Raw genomic sequence first — 17809 nt, forward strand, 5'->3', positions numbered from 1 at the left:
GTGGCTCCCGTTGTTGCAACTTCTGCTGCTGCGAGCGGTATCACAATGGACGAAGTCGCCAAACATACGACTGAGGATGATTGCTGGGTTGTCATCAATGGTGAGGTATTGGATGTCACAGACTTCCTCCCCAAGCATCCTGGTGGAAAGATGGCCATTCTTACTTTTGCTGGTAAGGATGCATCCAAGGAGTTCAACATGATCCATCCGGCTGGTGTGATTGAGAAGTATGCTCCCGACGCTACTTTGGGACCACTTGTTGAGAAGGCTGTCGGTCCTGCAGCTGCTGGTGGTGACTTGTCCCAGCCTCTTCTTGCTGACCAGTTTGAGTCCAAGGCTCTCACTGAACAGTGGTGGGGTGAGGATCGTAACAAGTCGGACATGTTCGGGCCACTCGGACCATCCATCAGCTCCTACGCCATCTCTCTCTGCTACCTGATTTGGATGTTCGTCATTGACACTCTCAAGACTATCTTCAGTGTCAAGAATTACAAGGTCCTGTCTGATAAGTCTGGGTTGCAGCGTTCAGCTATTTTCATGATGGTCTTCGTCACTATTCATGCTCTCGGTAACATCAACCTGTTGGTTGGTGATAGGAACTTCGAGGGTTATGCTTATCTCTTGAACCATCCCTGTCCTTGGAGTACACTATTCCTCCCTGTTGAGATTTATCTCTTGCTCGCCGGAATTCTTCATGTTGTTGTGGCTACTGTCCGTACCTTCAAGTTCAAGTCTATGAACTCGTCGTTCCGCGACTTGGAGATGTTCATCACTGGTTGCATTCTACTCATCTTCCTCATTGTGCATCTTATCCAGTTCCGTTTCGTTTCGGAGGCCTCGGCACCTAAGTACTGGATGCGTGATAACTGGTTCCCTTGTGCTGATGATGATACAAGTTGTCCGATCATTCACTTCAAGGATCTCTACAAAATGGCATTCCAGATCTTTGAGAGCTTCGGTTGGGTGTGCTTCTATATCGTTGGCGTTATTGCTTTCTTTATTCATATGAAGAGTGGTCTCAGTCGTGTCATCATGACGAACGGCAATATCCCGAGGAAGTACAAGAGCACTACCCAGTTCTGGGGATCAGTTATGTCCTGGGTGCTTTTCCTTCTATACCTTACATATCCTCTCTTCGCCTACTTCAACCCTGTCAAGGACTGGGCTGCGTATGATGCGAAGCAGATTCGTCCACAGGCTTAGATAGGCTGTTAACTCATTCTGACCGTCAGGTCGTTTATTTGTTTAACTTGTTAAAATATTGTCCATAGAATCATGTTAATGTTGTGCTGGAGTCGCTAGGTTAGTGTTGGAAAATATGCAGATGGACAACTATATTGTGGAAAATTGCCACTGACAGGCTTTCCATATTGTCATGGACTAAATGGAAATATTGGAAATTGTTGCTGGTTCCTTAACATCTATACTCGGGTTCGTACACGAACTCCTATGATTACTGAAGGAACTGTTGAACTCAGCTGAGGAGAGCGAACATATACTCCGACACTGCTATAGGCTTATGTATTCTTTATAATTACGTAGTGTAGTGTACAGCTTTCTAAGAGCGATCGTCATCGTGATTATCGAGCTTGTGAGAGCTCAACTGAAATGTGAAGGCTTTGTCCGTTTCGATCTCAAGAGAGTCACCATTTCACACAACATGACAAGGGTCACATATCAAATCATTCATTCATAACATGTATATTCATACCGAGTCATTCATTCTCAGGCGTTTTGAGTGCCTCGAGTTGCGCCACGAGATCATCCACCTGAGGGAGAAACCAAGATGAACTCCTCAACACCAAGTCTCTCAGCACCTGTTGCTGGAGATTTGCGTTCTTCATCTTGAGTTCCTCATTCTCAGCTCGGAGCTCGTCAACATCCAGCCCCGCAGGAGTACCAAGGTATTTTTTAATGTAATCGATACCATCGATCGGTCTAAAGGAACCACGAGCAGAGCATTTTTCATCTAGTCCGTACCATCCGCCTGTCAAAGCCGTACGAATCAACAAGCGAGGCATGATCATCGACATGAGCGGAGCTTAGACTCACCTATCGGGCTCCTCATACAGGCCGACCAACACGCGAGTGAGCTGGTTGATAACACCTGTCTTCTCCAAATACTTACGGAATTCATCCTTCTGTGAATCAGCCGTGCCAAGACTCATATTCAATGCAAACAGTGTTACTACTGAGCCGTATGTGAACATAGCTTCAATTGACAAACTCGACGTCCAGCATACTATGATAACGCTCTCACGTTAATGGTTTCCCTCGACTTCTCAGTTGGCATCTTTTCCTTGCAGATTCCAATCGGGCCTCACTTGCTCGTGCCATCCTTCGAGCCCGGATTTGTCTCTCATACATAGAAATCGGCGCCGGACATTCACGTGCAACATGAGGTGGAAGATATCTCTGATCGCCAACAGAGGTACTCTTTCTCATGAACAACTCGTACTACCTGAGCTGCAGCATGCAGTGAGTTCGCTCGAGCCTGTGACTCTTCTTTTCGAGGAACCTTCCTGGGTGGTACTGCCCAGCTAGGAGCGGCCTCGGGCTCCTCTCGCGGAGTTCGTCGGAATAGTTCAAGCAGTTGCGGCCAGTCGACCTGGCAAGGGCATGGTCACACTTCTCGTTTGAATCTTGATGTACATAGTTAGCGCTGAGATCCTGCAGTTGTTGATCAGAGAGCTTGCGCAACATGTCTCGGGCTCGGTCGTATTCAGCCGTGTATATCTTCCTAGCCGCAACAGGACCACTCTGCGAAACCTCCTGAACACCATCATCACTATTAGCTCAAAGCGACCCAAAGAACCTACTCTCGATGAGGTTACCGGACCTGCTACCGTGTCGGCCCTCGGAGCGCTACTCGTGACGGTGAGTGGACTCGGTGAGCCTCCTGCCCCCCGTGAATCCGGCGTGTAGGCCATGTCCATCGACTCGGGTTCCGCAGGGATGTCGCAACTGTTGTACTTCGGATTGGGATTCAAGGAGCAGTACCTGGGGCACCAGTCTCAAGAGCGTGCACAGGAGCTTTCTTACCATCTCTGCGGTAGATGTTCGGTATTAGAGATCCTCCGCCACTTTTTGCACTCGTCGCACTGAACCCATGTGAGAATCTCCCGGGCAATAGCCGCGCTACCCTCGGGAGTGGCGAGGCTCACAGGAGGACCATCAGGACTAGGAGTCGACCGCCGTCCCGAGCGAGTTGACCGGGACTCCGACGCTGCAGACATAGGAGTTTAACTACCTGATGAATGGTAATTCCCATACAGTCCCTTAGTCTAGTCTTCCCCACATTTAAACATTTGAAAGCGACACCGATGACGCGAACAACAACACATATCCATACTGGTACATCCAAAGAACCATGAATAGTAAACTGCACATGATGAGAAACGCTCCGCCAAATCTCCGAGTTCAATAGCCCGGAAATCACAGAGGTAGAAGGCCGATAGAGATCGTTGGAGAGCCACCAAGACTGCTTGCAGACATAGGGGACTCTCCTCAACACAGGAGGCTGGAGCATTCAGACAAGTCCGAATCCGCACCCGAGAGTAGCAATTTGCACACCTAGAACAATGAGAGATTCGGACAAACTAGTTAGACGTAGCGCGTTGGAGATGTGTGTAAGCTTGGCTGTAAGGGAGACTACGAAGATCGCTACTAACTCTGGATGTTCAGTAGTGAGTAAGGCTCAGACGCGGTAGTGCTCAAACGCGCGACTGGGACTAGACAACCGATGCCGCGGTGAGCGGGACGATGCTCAGTCGAAATCGATTTGAAAGAAGCATCGGCGGTAAGGCCACGAACAGAGGTCCCTTTACAGCGCCGTAAACGCCCTCGGCTGATTCAGGCATATCCGGAGCCCGAATCATCCAAGTAGTGACGACTGTTAGACATGGGAAGCAGCGGGCAATCCTCGCCACTGCATGTAGCGTCTTAAGCCAAAGTAAGGACGTAGACCGCATAGACGACGACCACGGTGGTTGACACAATGGAGGAAAAGATAGCAAAGAATCTCTCGGGTCAATGGATCCACTGGGAGCACAATGGGTTGAGCTGAGCGAGGACTCGAATCGGATGCATACCGGTCGAACCGGACGTAACTGAGAGCATAGCAAAATGCATAAAGGAAGCGCTGCCCGCCTGACATTGAGATCACTACGCTGATGGTAAACTCAGGACGTGACTATTGATAAAAAGGAGGAATATATGACTGCTCTCAAAGCGACATCGTCAACTCTTGAGCATCTTGCTCATCTTGAACTTACTCAACGGCCCACTACCATCATTGAAGCGCGGTCTGCAAATCGAGTGTTCGCTTCTCACGAATGAAATACGATTCCAAAGTCAGTTTTGAAACTGGTGCTAAATAAGCAATGGTAACCAGTTTACAATGCATACCATTCAGGAGAGTACTTGGCGAATAGCGTCGCTGTGCCGCGGGTTGAGTAAGGCTTCATGGCTGAGGAGACTAATTCTGCGGATAAGGACATCATTTTCCGGATATCGATTCTATCACATTCGAATTTGTAGGGATAGTGGGGGAATCTTTTGCATGGTATACCCTCGGGCATGAAGGCCCCGTTCGCTATATATCCATCCGAATGGTATAGTGGTCAGGCATAGCGGCCCCATCCGCGAGATATCCTTCGGAATGACAGTCCATGGGCATAGCGGCCCCATTCGCGAGATATCCTTCGGAATGACATAGTCCACGGGCATAGCGGTCCCATTCGCGAGATATCCTTCACAATGACATAGTCCACGGGCATAGCGGCCCCATTTTACACATATCCTCCCGAATGGTGTAGTCTTCGGGCATAGCGGCCCCGTTCGTCAAATAGTATTCTGCATGGTATCCTTCTCAGGCATAGCGACCCCATTCCCCAAACGGAATATCCCCTTGAGATCTACAACTTGCCTTAGAGAGAGTTTCCTCCGTCCCTCTCTCTCCTTTTCATTACCCTTTGCCTAGTGTAGTTTCCTACCAATATGGACCAGCCGGCACCACAAGTCGACCCTCCAGCAGACAACTTGCCTATCGACCTACCGCTGGCCTTCAATGCCCACACCGAGTACGTGGAGGAGGAGGTGGTGGAGGAGGAGGAGGAGACTGCTGGGACACTCTATTTGGACTATGGAGGGGATAGAATCGTACATGTGCCCAAAGGCAAGACAGGCTTCTTTCTTGTCACATTGGGTGAGAGTAATGATGGGCCGAGGTTTGTGACTATCCCAGAGGGAGCGCCGCTCGCTGAGCATGTTCCGGTGAGGGTGTCCCCCTGTGGTAATTTCTTCGCTTATGCTACTGCGGGTCCGATTCCACAGCTGTTGATCGCAAGAATGGGCGCTCCCTCAGTGCGAGTCATTGAGATACCACTGGCCCCTGGTGTTAGAATTGACACCATTGTCGATGTCCTTTGGGTACGGCATGAAGAGGCTCACAGTTCAGCGTTGCAATCCGGAACTGCCTTGCCTATCGTATTGGACTCTTATATGCTGGTTGTGGTCTCTCATCATTCTCTAGATGTCCTTCGGCTCTCCTCGGCGCTCAAATTCGCCAAGCCACTCCGACGATTTCCTCTCTCTGGCAGCAGTAGCCGCTCCAACAACGATTCTAGGGCTCAAACGCCGGCCACAGTTCGTCACGTTTGGTATGAGCCTGATAGTGGTATTTGCGTGCTTTGCATCAACCAGAGGACTCTGCAGCCGTTTGATCTCAAGCCACGTCTGAGAAACCCACAGCTGCCATCGGTCTCCCCGAAGTCAACTAAAGCCACCATCGCTGTCAAGATGCCCAAATTCGATCTCTATCCCGCAGACGTGCACAACCCCAGTGATTGCGTAGATGAGGTATCCCTCCTTCGTATTGACTCAGTTGCAAGCACAACTTCTCGTAAGCTTGTTGCTGGTACGTACATCTGCCACGTTGATAGTGCGGCTGGCCGACTCTCATTGCGGAATCTGTCTGTGAGTGGTTTGGCCAGTCCCGAGCACGACGCGGTTATTCAGCTCCCGGCCCTATCCAGATCAACAGGACGAGGATTGCCACAGTTAGCGGTGCATGTTGTCGATGGTCTAATATGCGTCTCCCGATCTCTTGGAACCTCCGAGGCTGTATCACCAACGTGGTACATCTACGATATCTATATACGAGGTTCGGGCCGCTCTCTGCCGCTAGTGCCGCCGTTCCGGTTGGATTACCCTGGCGCAATGCGTTCGTCAGACATCCTGCGATCATCACAAAACAAGTATGTCATACTGGCTGAAGATAAACGTACTATGGTCTATGGCTTAGAGCTCCAAACTAGCCCATTCGTCGCTGATTTGATGAGCTCAGAGTCATTGTCTATGTTGGAAATCGCCACAGTATTGTTGAGACGTCAAGGATGCCGCGACGAACTGTGTCAGACACTAAGGTACTTCCTCAGTGATAGAGACCCATCTCCAACTCTGGAGGAGCTCGCTTATATTTTCGATGCTACGAATGCATCCTATCGAGAATGCATAGAGCGAACCCCTCTCCTCGGTGGCGAGAGCGGCGCTATGGTCAGCTTGGCTCGGCTACTCGAGTCCGCTGGCAGCCGCACTATACTCACTGAAGTAGATGCGGTCGATTGTATTTTTCACCCGGTTTTATGCTCGATCCTGCCAGATTGTCCTCGGCCTCCTCTGACTGCGGGTTCTACTGAACTCCTTCGCTATGGCCTGGAGTGTACTCCGGAGTCATCGTGTTTACAGAAACTGCGCAAACTGTTGTCACAAGTTTTAATATTCTGCCGCTCATTGTTGGCCTTGTCGGTGTATCCGCATAGACGGGTACAACTCTTCCTTTTCGATCTCTGCGTTGTGGCGCGTCAGCAGCATTGGTTGCAACAACTCCTGCACTATCACGTCCTCCTGGATTCTGCGGAGATCGTGGAGCGTCTGGACTTCATGTGGAGGTATGATATTGGTCAGAATGATACGCGGAGTATCAGTTGGAGTCAACAGTGCATGATGGATATGGCCTGGAGATTGCTCAGCACACGGTCAGCTAGTCCGAAGCTGATTGAGCTCCTCACTGAGGCGCTGTTGGATGGCGGGGACCCAGTCGACATCGTGGCGTTTTTGAGGCAGCAGACAGAACTAGGGGGATCCAACGTTCCCTTGGTTGGGATATTAGAGAGGGCGGAAGAGCTTGTCGAGGAAGGGAAGGTAGTACTGTGTTCATAGGCGAGTGATGATGGCTTGTTGCTGGTCGTTGAAGCTACATGTTTGCGAGCCTAGTCGTGCTTGGCGAACTCTTCTATACCCTGTGGTTGTCATCTAGTATATGGGAGACTCACGTGTCCAGTCTTTTGGTTTGGTCGTTTGGTTCGCCCGGACTTGCACCGCCTGTTGGTGATGGCGACCGATCTCTGTTCATTCCATCTCAGTACGATCCCCGTTTGGTCAAGTATCTGGTCGAGGATATCCGTCAGTGGCGGACAGATGCTCTCCTCGCTACCCGCATGTCCCGATTGCGCTTACAAACAACTTCAACCGCCCCGAGCCCTACCTCAGTTCTGGTAAGTCTCACATGCTAGCTTAGCCCTTGGCAGTGTACACATGCGCCCAGAATTCAGATGGAATTTCGGTCATTATCATTCACTGCTCCCCCCACTTTCATCGGAGGCAGTTTTTTGACTTTTGTGAGCGAGAATCAACTCTGATTATGGATGGAGTTGTAACGTTACTTACAGTATCACATTCTGTATGAATATCTGGCACAGCTCAGCTAAGAAGCAACTAGAGTCTAGTTATTAGAGCACAACTGGGATATGAAGTCTTGCACTGGCGATTGTTGAATTAGAAGAGTCGTCTGTATTGCCACGGCTAGGACTCACTCATCGAATCAACTGTCTCAGGCCTCTCTGATGCCCAACGATGGTGGATGTGAGAAGTGGCTGCCAGAACTGCGCGAAGAGGAACCACTCAGTTCGGATAGTGTCTGAATTCGGATTGCTAGTTTGCTCGTTAGCATCGTATCATTTGTGGCTATTCCTGAAACATTTGTGTGATTTTTGCACAGTTTCGATCTGAAAACCTGTCACTCGAAGTGTTTCGTTGAAGCAGTGATTTTTGTATGCCCTCAAATAGAACTCAGTCGAAGCAACTCGTAATCATCCACTTGTATCCGATAGTCTGCACACCCTGTATCGAACACTCGCAGAACCGAATTCTCCCTTTTGGGAGATCCAATTAGGGATAGTTGAAAGCTATACAACTTCGGTTATCGAAATCGGAACTTGATTTTCCATTATCAGACAGCTGCAGCTGCCAGCTGGGATTGAGTACTTCACAGCTCCTCTCGCGGGCGACGGGAAGGTAGTCGGAATGCTTCTCGGTCAACGCGGTAGCCGGACCATGTGCTTCACGAGATACTACATTCAATTATTCACGATCAACTCTCCACGTTAGATAATTCGGGCTTACACAACCGGACACAGGCCCGAGGGCCCCAGGCCACTAGACAGGTGCTTGTCACTAGAATCGCTAGACAAGGTGTAGTGCCAAACGGTCATGCCAGTTCAGACTCTGAACTTCAGGGCGGTGTAACACAATCCGGCAAGACCACCTTTTAGCTAATATTGCGGCTCTGCCAGAAGCTATGATTTCCGACAATTTCATTAATTTACTCCTGTGTATATGCGGCTTCCTTCGTTACAAAGTAGCAACCACATTTACACCTCAGCAATTACTAGAATCGATTTTAGCACTCGACCAATCTAAAGTAAAAAATTTGGAATTATTTTCCAGCAAAAATTTTTTGCTGCTTCTTTGCCGCGTTGTGCCTTTTCCTGGTTAAATCTTCAACGTGGTACTTTTGGCCAGATGTGTTTTGCCCACACTTTTCGTTATTCTGTCAGGTTCTGCTGTTCCGTATGTCTTGCGTTGCAATTATGTAGTCCGGCACCTTTGAAGTTTCTTCATGAAATATACAAACAGTTTGTATATATTCTGCTAGTCTAGCAGTTGCCGCTATGTGACAATGTTGCGGTATTTTTATGGTTCGGCTAAGTGCTCTCTTCTAACGTACGTGCTGTAGGAATATAACTTAGCGTTTTGCTGATTCGCTCAAACACCGTTCCCGTTATCGTAGTGGGCAAATTTGGCTTTTTCTACCTCCCACATGCGAGTAGTATAAAATCGAGCAAACACATTTATCCCTCAGTCTATCAACGCAGCACTCAATGTTTCAGCAAGCTGGACTGTTTGGCTGAATTACTATTAGACTCATCATCGGTTCGCTCAACTTTCCTCTCTGTGCCTTTGCGTATCTATCAAGTAGCCACACCTTTTAAAGGCCTATTTCGCGTTTAGTAAGATCAATTGCGCAGGGGAGCACTCATCCGAGCCAAGATATGCGGCATGTCTATGATATGCCATATCATATGCCATAGTAAGATCAGTTTCACCAGCGCGCTCGATAGAAAAATCAATTTCGACGACGCGTGTCATTAGTACAATCAATTTCGCCGGCATATCTGAAGTAAGTTCAATTTCGACGAAGGGCGGGAATCGATTTCGCTGATAGTATATTCATACTATCAGCGAAATTTGGCTGATAGCGGAATTCGGGCCACTCAGCTAGCTTGGCACGATTGCGTTCAAGGGTATTCGTAAGACGAATGTCCGAACAGCACTTACGATTGAAAGGAGTTAGTATGAACGATCAGTTGCAAGCAACTTGCGCTTTCTTCAACGACTCAAGTGTGCTACACGGCAGAGAGCTGAGAGGGCGGCGGAGTGGGGATTGGGACGAAAGAGTAGCCGAGTTATCAACATCAGAGGCCAACACCGTGCTGTTCTGGACAGCCCGGAGGAATGATGAACGTGAGAGAGTACAGCCAATCCAATATCATTTCACAGATGAACGTCAGCGTGAGTGGAGGTTGAAGTGTATATGGAAAGGGGAGGAAACGTATCTACTCACTAACGGATGCGCCTGGAGAAGTGAACGAGGAGTGAGGTTCCCTGTGAGCAGGGTTGTCGGAAGTGGAAATTTCGGAAATTTCCGCTTGCGGAAATTTCCGAAATTTCAGACATGAAATGCAACCCGTGAAAATTTCATATTTTGAAGGAAATTTTAGGAAAAAGACGAGGAACAGACATTGAACTTATCCCTAGTGCTCCGAAAGCTCCGAAAACAATTATTCGGTTAGACGCCATACAAGACATAACGAATTGACCACCGCATACGCGATCAGGACCGATTCAAGGAGAGATCGATTGAAATGACGCGCACCAGATGTCATAACCGTTTCGCAACATGGTGATTTCATTTGTGCCGGTATACAACATCATGTTCAACATGGTCCATGTTGTCAACATGGTATGCTGTGTTCAATGCTTAGAGTAGCTCTCTAGAAGTCTCTGTTATAGTCAGGATGGAGTTCACTCACATTGATCCGAGTCTACTACACAGATTTGTTGATATATGCCCAAGTTGGATCAGCCGAATGACGACGTGGTCTCCGATGAAAGAGACGTCTTTATCTCTAACTCAACCCCTCGGAGATTCTTCACGGTTACAGAGGAGAGGGTTGTTGATGATAAGATCCAAAATACCTTCATCTGCCGGTGTGGGTGGGATCAGGGGTTCGACAACTCTACTCGTCGAAGGGACCATGTTCGCCGTGAACCCTGGGCCGAATTGGGCCTGCTACTCCCCCCCCCCCTACCAAGAAGTGCCGAAAACGCCGAAGGTCTTCTATGGTGACCTCAACAGCAAGCACCAACAGCGATCCTCCCCTCAAGTTTACTCCCAAGATTTCGGACTTCTTGCTTAAGGTGCAAGCTGGGGATCATTCCATACGAATGATTCGTAACGAATCTTGTTGCTCTGGCTACGGCTATGAACTGGAGTCTCAGAGACACTACTTCTAACAGCACCAGTGCGCTCCTAGGCTCGCTTCATCCGGGGTACAAGTCGGTCACATACGAAGAAGCAAAAAAGATCAGGGCTGATATTTTTAGAGAAACTGGGGAACTCTGTTTGAAGGAGTTTTTCGACAAGACCAAGCAGAGATTTTCAGAGAAACAAGACCTCCGCCGGTATCCGGCGGAGCGAAATTTTTTTTCCACCTTTGAAACAAATTTCATGGACATTTCCGTATGAAATTTCAATTTCAGAAATGGCCTTGCGATTTCCATGAAATCGACAACCCTGCCTGTGAGGATCGATGACGAATTACCACTTAATATCAGCCGTGAATGGAGTGGTTTATGCCATAAACCACTCCATTGCCCATAAACTATAAACTTTATGGTATATGCAGGATATGGAAGAGAGGGCGCAAGCGAGACGGGATTTTCTTGCTTACATCGGCGGTCAATCAACGGCGGAATGCCGCCGTTGTAGGCTGTATCTGACACGAGAGCGACGTGACAGTGGAAGAAGGTGCAGTATAGACCCCTGTGGAAGACAAGCAGCTTACTCTTGTCCGATTACACATTGCGGGTCGGCAATATGTCAACGACACTTACAAAACACAGTGGAGACTCTCCACTGGACAGGAGTGAAGAGATTACTGTCCGGGGAAAACGACTGCATATACCCGTGGGAGGAAGCGACAGCAGCGAGGAGCGAGCAGAAGTTGAGGAAGATGAATCATATACAGTTTACGGAGCAGCTCCGTATTTGTCGAAAGAGCTCTCTCCGAACGTTGTGGGAGAGCCGAAACCCGAACAAGTTAGTGTAGAAGAAGGATCGATCTTACCGTTCGATGAGCTGGACTCGCGGCGCGCTGTGAAGCAGTTGGCTGCGAGTCTCGCTTCTAGTCCAAAGGTCCTGAAAATATTCATGACTCACTTGCAATATGGGTACCCACTTCGGGAATCCCAAATTGGGATAGCTCCGATTACTGCAGCTGTACGAGAGTATACGGAAAATCTGAAAGAGGAAGAGAGCAAGTCATTGTAGGAGGGGATTCTGGCTGATCTCGCCTTAGGATGGGAGCGGACAATGCGGTACTTACTCGAGTATCTGCGGCTATCGAGGGAGAATCTGATAGGAGAAGTACAGAGTACATTTGCGAGATGGGAATTTCAGGACGCTTCATGAAATCTACCTCATTTGCATTGTTTTATGAAGATGAAAACGAGCGCGAGCATTGATGAAATTCGAGATAACATAAGCTGTGCAACAACCACAGCCTACGACTTGAACCACGGCTTATATTTATGCCCAGCGACGTTGAAGAAGATAAAAGAAGCGGGTCTAGCACAGACATGGGAGGAGTGCAGAGAGTTTCTGAGAGATTACAAACGTACTCAGAGTCCCGACTGTAGGAAGGCAAACAGTCGATGTATAAAGAGACGCAGAATAGCAGTCGACGGTGAGGCGGAAGCCACAGAATGGGTCGAAGAATGCCGAGTCCCTCTCCATTCACCTGCTAGACAGCGTAGCTTCATGACGATTAAGGCGCTGCATTCAGCAAAGGCCTCGCGTGTTCTCGAGAAGATCGGACTTGCAGTGCAAGTCTTGCACACAGGACCAAACCTGAGAGTAAACGACAGGTATGTAAAGCACTGCAGGCAGGAAGGCATAAGTATGCAGCCGACCAGGGAGAGCATATCAGTCCTGTGTGTCCACTGCTATTCTTCATCATCCGAAGCTCGATGAACATTCAAATTTGCGATGAGTACTTCAACGCTAAATACCTGGCAAAGTACTTATGCGGCCCAGAAGAGCGTATCGGAGCGAGAGTCAGTAGTGGAGGGAATGACAATACCGTGAACGTCGAGGTGGACGGGATACAGAACATCAAACTGGGAATGAGGAGGGCGGATCTCACAGCAGATCACAAAACCTGTGAGAGTGGAAGGATAATATCGACTCCAGAGAGTCTATGGTAGAGTTTTGGGTTATCTTACGTTATCAGCAATGCTGCATGGCGAGCATTTGTCAATAGCAGATGATGTCGGTGGAGCCATTGTCGAACGATTGACACAAAATAATTGTGATCCACAAGAACGCGCACGGTATGTAGACGACAGCGAACGGGGTCAACAACTGGCAGTGCTGGTCACGAGCAATCCCCGACCGGCGAGCGGAGACTCTTTCTCAGTACATCTACTGCTATCCCGTGGGCGATATTCGACAGAATTAGACCTGTTCGGAGAGGGCTCTCTGCGCGAAGCGCTCAGAGTTGGGCAGCTTGTACCATTCCGAGGACCTCAGGTCCTGGACCTGTTACAGAGGAGCATGTGAGCAACTTGGTGAGGCGGTATGTACGTCGTGCAGCACTACGATTGTCCAGAGGCTATCGATGAAAATCTGGAGAGAGAGTGTGTGGGGAAGAATTACGAGCTGAAATGATGGCTATTCGCGTCGCCATCTCCGCCCCATCACAGTCTGAACGGAATCACAGTAATTCGGCTAAGACTTTCCTTTCATTGAATTTCAATTCCTCAAGAAACAAAATTACGACAATTTGTCGTCGGCAAATGTTATGTTGCAATTTCTGATTTGTTACAAGTCAGATATTTGACGCTCCGCTGCCGTCGAAGCTAAGGGAAAACGAAGTCCCCCAGGCTCTTGGAACACCGGAGGGAAAGAGTTAGTCCAGAAGGCTTACGATAATTGCGTTAGCGCGCCGGAAGCCCGGCCGCCAGCGCACTGATACTCAGTGCGCTATATGGTGTATGACCACTACCAGTACAATGTCGTTGTATCAATAAGAGAATTCCGCGGGATGGCCAGGGCAATTTTCACTGGTTTTCGCGCCCTCGCTCTCATCGTCGTGCGTTCATGTACTACCCGCTACACTGCAATATCTCATAATTGCCTATAATAATGATGAAATTCTAACGCAAGTTAAACAGAGCTCGGCAGCTGAGAGAGAATCCCACTGGCCGCAATCATAAACGCCATATCACAGAATACACAAGCCATCCCGTTGAGCACTGGGCAAAGGTCCGATTCAATAAAAAAGCATTCACTCACGCTTACATGATTTAAGTTATATGACTGTACCATCAAGGTTTTCTCGCCATTCGTACCATGGGAGGCCTGAAATAGGGCAGTTGATCCGATCGGTAATATATCAGTGATGAACGGTTCAAGAACCCCGTTCTTCATCGTAGTGACAATTTTGATCAATTTGTCCTTCGTCACTTGTTGACGAAAATTGTAGTTGCGACGAGCGCCCCGCCAAACGGTCCGCTCAGAGCGGGGTCTGTACCCGTTTTGCACTCAATCATCCCTTCCCATGAAACAAAAAGAACATCATTTTATTCATGGCCACAGTCTGTAACACTGATTGCTCCCAATTTTAGAGGGAATTCTCCACATCTCCTCTCAGCTAGACTGCCTGATCATTGTCAGTGGCAGTGTCATAGGTCATAATCAGGCCGAGCTTCCATACGGATTATACCTCACAGTAAGCTCACAAATAACTTTGCTACCATGTCCGCCCATCTAGATGCGTCATCACTGGTGACCGTGGACGGTATATCACCTAAAGATGAGTAGACAGCTCTTGGCAGTGCTCCGGGCAACAGAAGACCAAATCGCACTCGTTCCGCATCCAGAACCGAGCTTCGTGTTTAGAGTCCTCCTTCGCGTCCTGCACATTCTTCTTATCAAACTCAACTGTGGGTGTATCGTGACACTGACTCAGATAGACACGTGGAATGACAAATGTGAGATCGTACAAACTCTCAGACCCCAAGATGCAACTCGCATGATGCAGAGTCTGCCATTGACTGCCGATGGTTGACAGCAGTCCAGCCCTCTCTCTAGGTTCCTAGCGTGTCGGAATCTCACTAGGATCCCTCATGATCTCACTGAGATTCCGACTAGTGTAGGGGATTCAGGAGCAGGCATGTTGGCCCTAATAACTTCTCCGCTTTTTGACTCGAGCTTCAGCTCCATCCCCATCAAGCAATCGAGGAGATCGGATGCACCACTTTCGAACCTATTCACAGCCCAGGTTGATGCGGGCACACCACCTCTGATTGTTTCTATTTAAAATACCTCAGCCATCTTACGTGGAGTAGGGCCCCTACTGTAGGGGATCATACTAGCGTGAGCACTTGAGTATGGCGTCTTGCCAGCATTGCTGACACGAGGATCTTGAGTGGATTGAGCACCCGCTCTCGTTATTCGCTTGGCAGAGTAGGAATGTAGAATCATTAATCCACGAGCAAACTGGCGAACTTTGAAGTAGCTGGACTACCTGCTTAGTTTAGCTGTCATACTAAGTGTAAAGTGCTGACATAGTTAGACCTCGACCTTAGGGATTTTCAGTGAAAATTTTTCACCCCAAGCTGTTCTGATATAGCCGGGGATAAGGTCATTGCAACGACTACCACAATCTGTCCCATGCAGTAACTTACTAGTAGTAAGTTCAAGTAGCTAACCTTCTGCTCACTTTGTTCCAAAACTTTTTGCGCAGCTTAGAAGCCTGTTGCTTCCTCGCAGGGCGATGCCTGCAATGCCGACCTTGAACTACTCCTTCCTCTTAACCTACACGCCACCAGCATTCATTTTGATGCTATTGTTTTGCGCCGGAAGCCACTGACAAGGTGGAATTCGGCTAAGACCTACTTCATCATATATCACGTATATCGTCGCGGGTACACATCAACAGAGCCATGCTGGGGATCGGAATGAAAAGGGCCGTCACAGTCCGCGCAGGTTTGGTTGGGAAAGAACAAGGTATACGGGATAATCGATTAGGTGGGCGGTCGCTAAAAGCAAACCTTTGGAATTTGTCAGCTTCCTCCTGCACATGGCTTTCCCTGTGATTGGATTCCATCACATACAGTAGCATTGCCGCTCAGTTTCCTTTTCCTCTTCCTTTTCCTTCTTGTTATCCATGAAGCCAGTATCCAGTCAAGTACATGAGGCCTTCGGTAAGGCGTTGAGGTCCACCATACCCTCGAACTTACAGGTAGGAATATAATTGCTAGAAGGTGTCCAATGACCATCGACAGGCATCTTGTCCTGATCCGATGGTCGCTACTGCCAATCCTAAATTTGGGGATTATCAATGCAACAACGCCATGGGGTTGGCGAAGAAGTTCAAGTCAGAGCTTCCTGATGGAATGAAGATTCCAAAGCAAATCGGGGAGAAGATCAAATCCAATTTGATGGAAGGTCGGTCGTCGTCTTCATTAGGAAGGACCATCAGATGTTTCTCTTCAGAGTCTCCTGAGGAATTCGAAAGTGTCACCGTCGCCCCCGCCGGTTTTGTTACTGTCAAGCTCTCCTCTGGTTGGATCGCCAAGCAGTTGACATCAAGTGTAATAAGAAATACTAAATGAGGAGTGGAGGATCATTCAGGTTCTCGGAGAATGCAAAGATGGTAAAGTTACTTTGGATTTGCCGAATAAGGAAGCCCCGAGGAAGGTCATCGTTGACATGTCTAGTCCGAACATCGCCAAGGAAATGCACGTCGGACATCTGAGGAGTACCATCCTCGGCGAGACCGTCAGTCGAATACTCGAATACTCCGGAAATGATGTAATAGAAGCCGTGCTGTCTCGATTTTCGGCTATCCTGGGGCCCTGGGCAAACGGGTGACCGGGGCCTCCTTTCAAGGAGTAATCACGTGGCTGGGGAGCCAGTGAACCTGAGCCTCAGAGCGATTGCCCAATTCGGCCGCCCCTGTGTACAGCGCTGAATAGAAGGATGTTGACGATTTGCTGTTATTACTCGACTCACAGGTTCATCGTATTAATCATGTCGGCGATTGGGGTACTCAATTTGGTATGTTGATTGAACACATGAAGGACGCTTACCCCGACTTCCTCCATCACACCCCGGAAGTCTCCGATCTTCAGACCTTCTACAAGGCCGCTAAGAAACGGTAAAGTGATCATCAGTCGGGTTTTTTTCTCGGAGAACTTCATCAGTTTTGACGAGGAACCCGATTTCAAGAAACGTTCTCAAGAAGAAGTCGTCGCCCTCCAGTCGGGTGATGAATACGCGAGGAAGGCTTGGCAGATTTGCTGTGACATTTCGAGGAAGAGTTTCGAGGAGGTAATGACTGCCATTGGAAGGATGCCTTCGATGTGGCCGTCATCAGGTGTATAATCGTCTTGGCATTGAAGGGTTGAAGGAACAAGGCGAAAGTTTCTACAACGAAATGATCGGACCGACTGTGGAGACGTTGGAGAAGGAGGGCCTCGTGGTCGAGTCAAACGGCGCGAAGTGTATCTTCACTGATGTTGATGATGTAAATGATGATTTAGTCGATCATTGATTAATTGATCTTTATTATACTCAGGTGCCGATGATGGTCGTTAAGAGTGATGGTGGTTACGGCTATGACAGTACTGATGTGACGGCGGTGTGGTATCGATTAACTCAACTACACGCTGATGAAGTTGTTTATATTACCGACCTCGGACAAGAAGTTCATTTCAAGAAGCTCTTTGAAGTCGCCAAGATGGCCGGTTGGCATCATCCTCCTCAAACTAAACTCGAATACCTCGGCTTTGGTGTTGTCTGTGGTGATGATGGCAAAAAATTCAAAACTCGATCGGTGGGTCATGTCTATGGTTATTGTCATTGATTATTATAAACTCCCTTTAGGGCGCCACTGTGAAGTTGACTGACCTTCTCGATGAGGCCGAGGACAGAGCGAAGAAGGAATTGGAGTCGAGACTTAACGCGGGTGAAGGGGAGGCGGCCGGACGATCGACCGGACTCACCGAGGAAGAATTCGATAGAGCATCGAAGATTATTGGTGATGATGATGTGATGAAGTGTGGTATTAAATTAATACCTTTTTAGTGTTGCATCTGTTCGATACTTTGACTTACGCCA

The 17809-nt window shown here is 48.6% G+C and overlaps 4 protein-coding genes across 4 annotated transcripts in view; 3 read left to right on the forward strand and 1 right to left on the reverse strand.

The window, feature by feature from the left end:
- Positions 1–1203, forward strand: part of Pmar_PMAR000658 (succinate dehydrogenase, putative) — a gene marked incomplete at both ends in the record, with an annotated part of 7766 nt that extends 6563 nt beyond the window's left edge. The window contains 2 exons of the mRNA XM_002781082.1: positions 1–100; positions 178–1203. Coding sequence (XP_002781128.1) covers positions 1–100; positions 178–1203 — 1126 coding nt within the window. The remainder of the gene's footprint in view (positions 101–177) is intronic.
- A 512-nt stretch (positions 1204–1715) lies between these two features.
- Pmar_PMAR000659 (C-Myc-binding protein, putative) lies at positions 1716–2168 on the reverse strand (the record flags this gene model as incomplete). Its single annotated transcript, XM_002781083.1, has 3 exons — positions 1716–1769; positions 1818–1938; positions 2053–2168. The coding sequence occupies 3 exons, from the start codon at positions 2166–2168 to the stop codon at positions 1716–1718; spliced, it is 291 nt and encodes a 96-aa protein (XP_002781129.1).
- A 2830-nt stretch (positions 2169–4998) lies between these two features.
- Positions 4999–7221, forward strand: Pmar_PMAR000660 (hypothetical protein; the record flags this gene model as incomplete). Its single annotated transcript, XM_002781084.1, has 1 exon — positions 4999–7221. One exon carries the CDS (start codon positions 4999–5001, stop codon positions 7219–7221), a length of 2223 nt encoding a protein of 740 aa, XP_002781130.1.
- An 8633-nt stretch (positions 7222–15854) lies between these two features.
- The window catches only part of Pmar_PMAR000661 (arginyl-tRNA synthetase, putative), a gene marked incomplete at both ends in the record, with an annotated part of 2282 nt that continues 327 nt past the window's right edge, over positions 15855–17809 (forward strand). The window contains 9 exons of the mRNA XM_002781085.1: positions 15855–15929; positions 15973–16135; positions 16184–16279; positions 16332–16501; positions 16705–16847; positions 16894–17020; positions 17067–17216; positions 17268–17525; positions 17576–17740. Coding sequence (XP_002781131.1) covers positions 15855–15929; positions 15973–16135; positions 16184–16279; positions 16332–16501; positions 16705–16847; positions 16894–17020; positions 17067–17216; positions 17268–17525; positions 17576–17740 — 1347 coding nt within the window. The remainder of the gene's footprint in view (positions 15930–15972; positions 16136–16183; positions 16280–16331; positions 16502–16704; positions 16848–16893; positions 17021–17066; positions 17217–17267; positions 17526–17575; positions 17741–17809) is intronic.

This window comes from Perkinsus marinus (assembly GCF_000006405.1).
Source record: "Perkinsus marinus ATCC 50983 genomic scaffold scf_1104296943560, whole genome shotgun sequence".
Classification (NCBI taxonomy): domain Eukaryota; phylum Perkinsozoa; order Perkinsida; family Perkinsidae; genus Perkinsus; species Perkinsus marinus.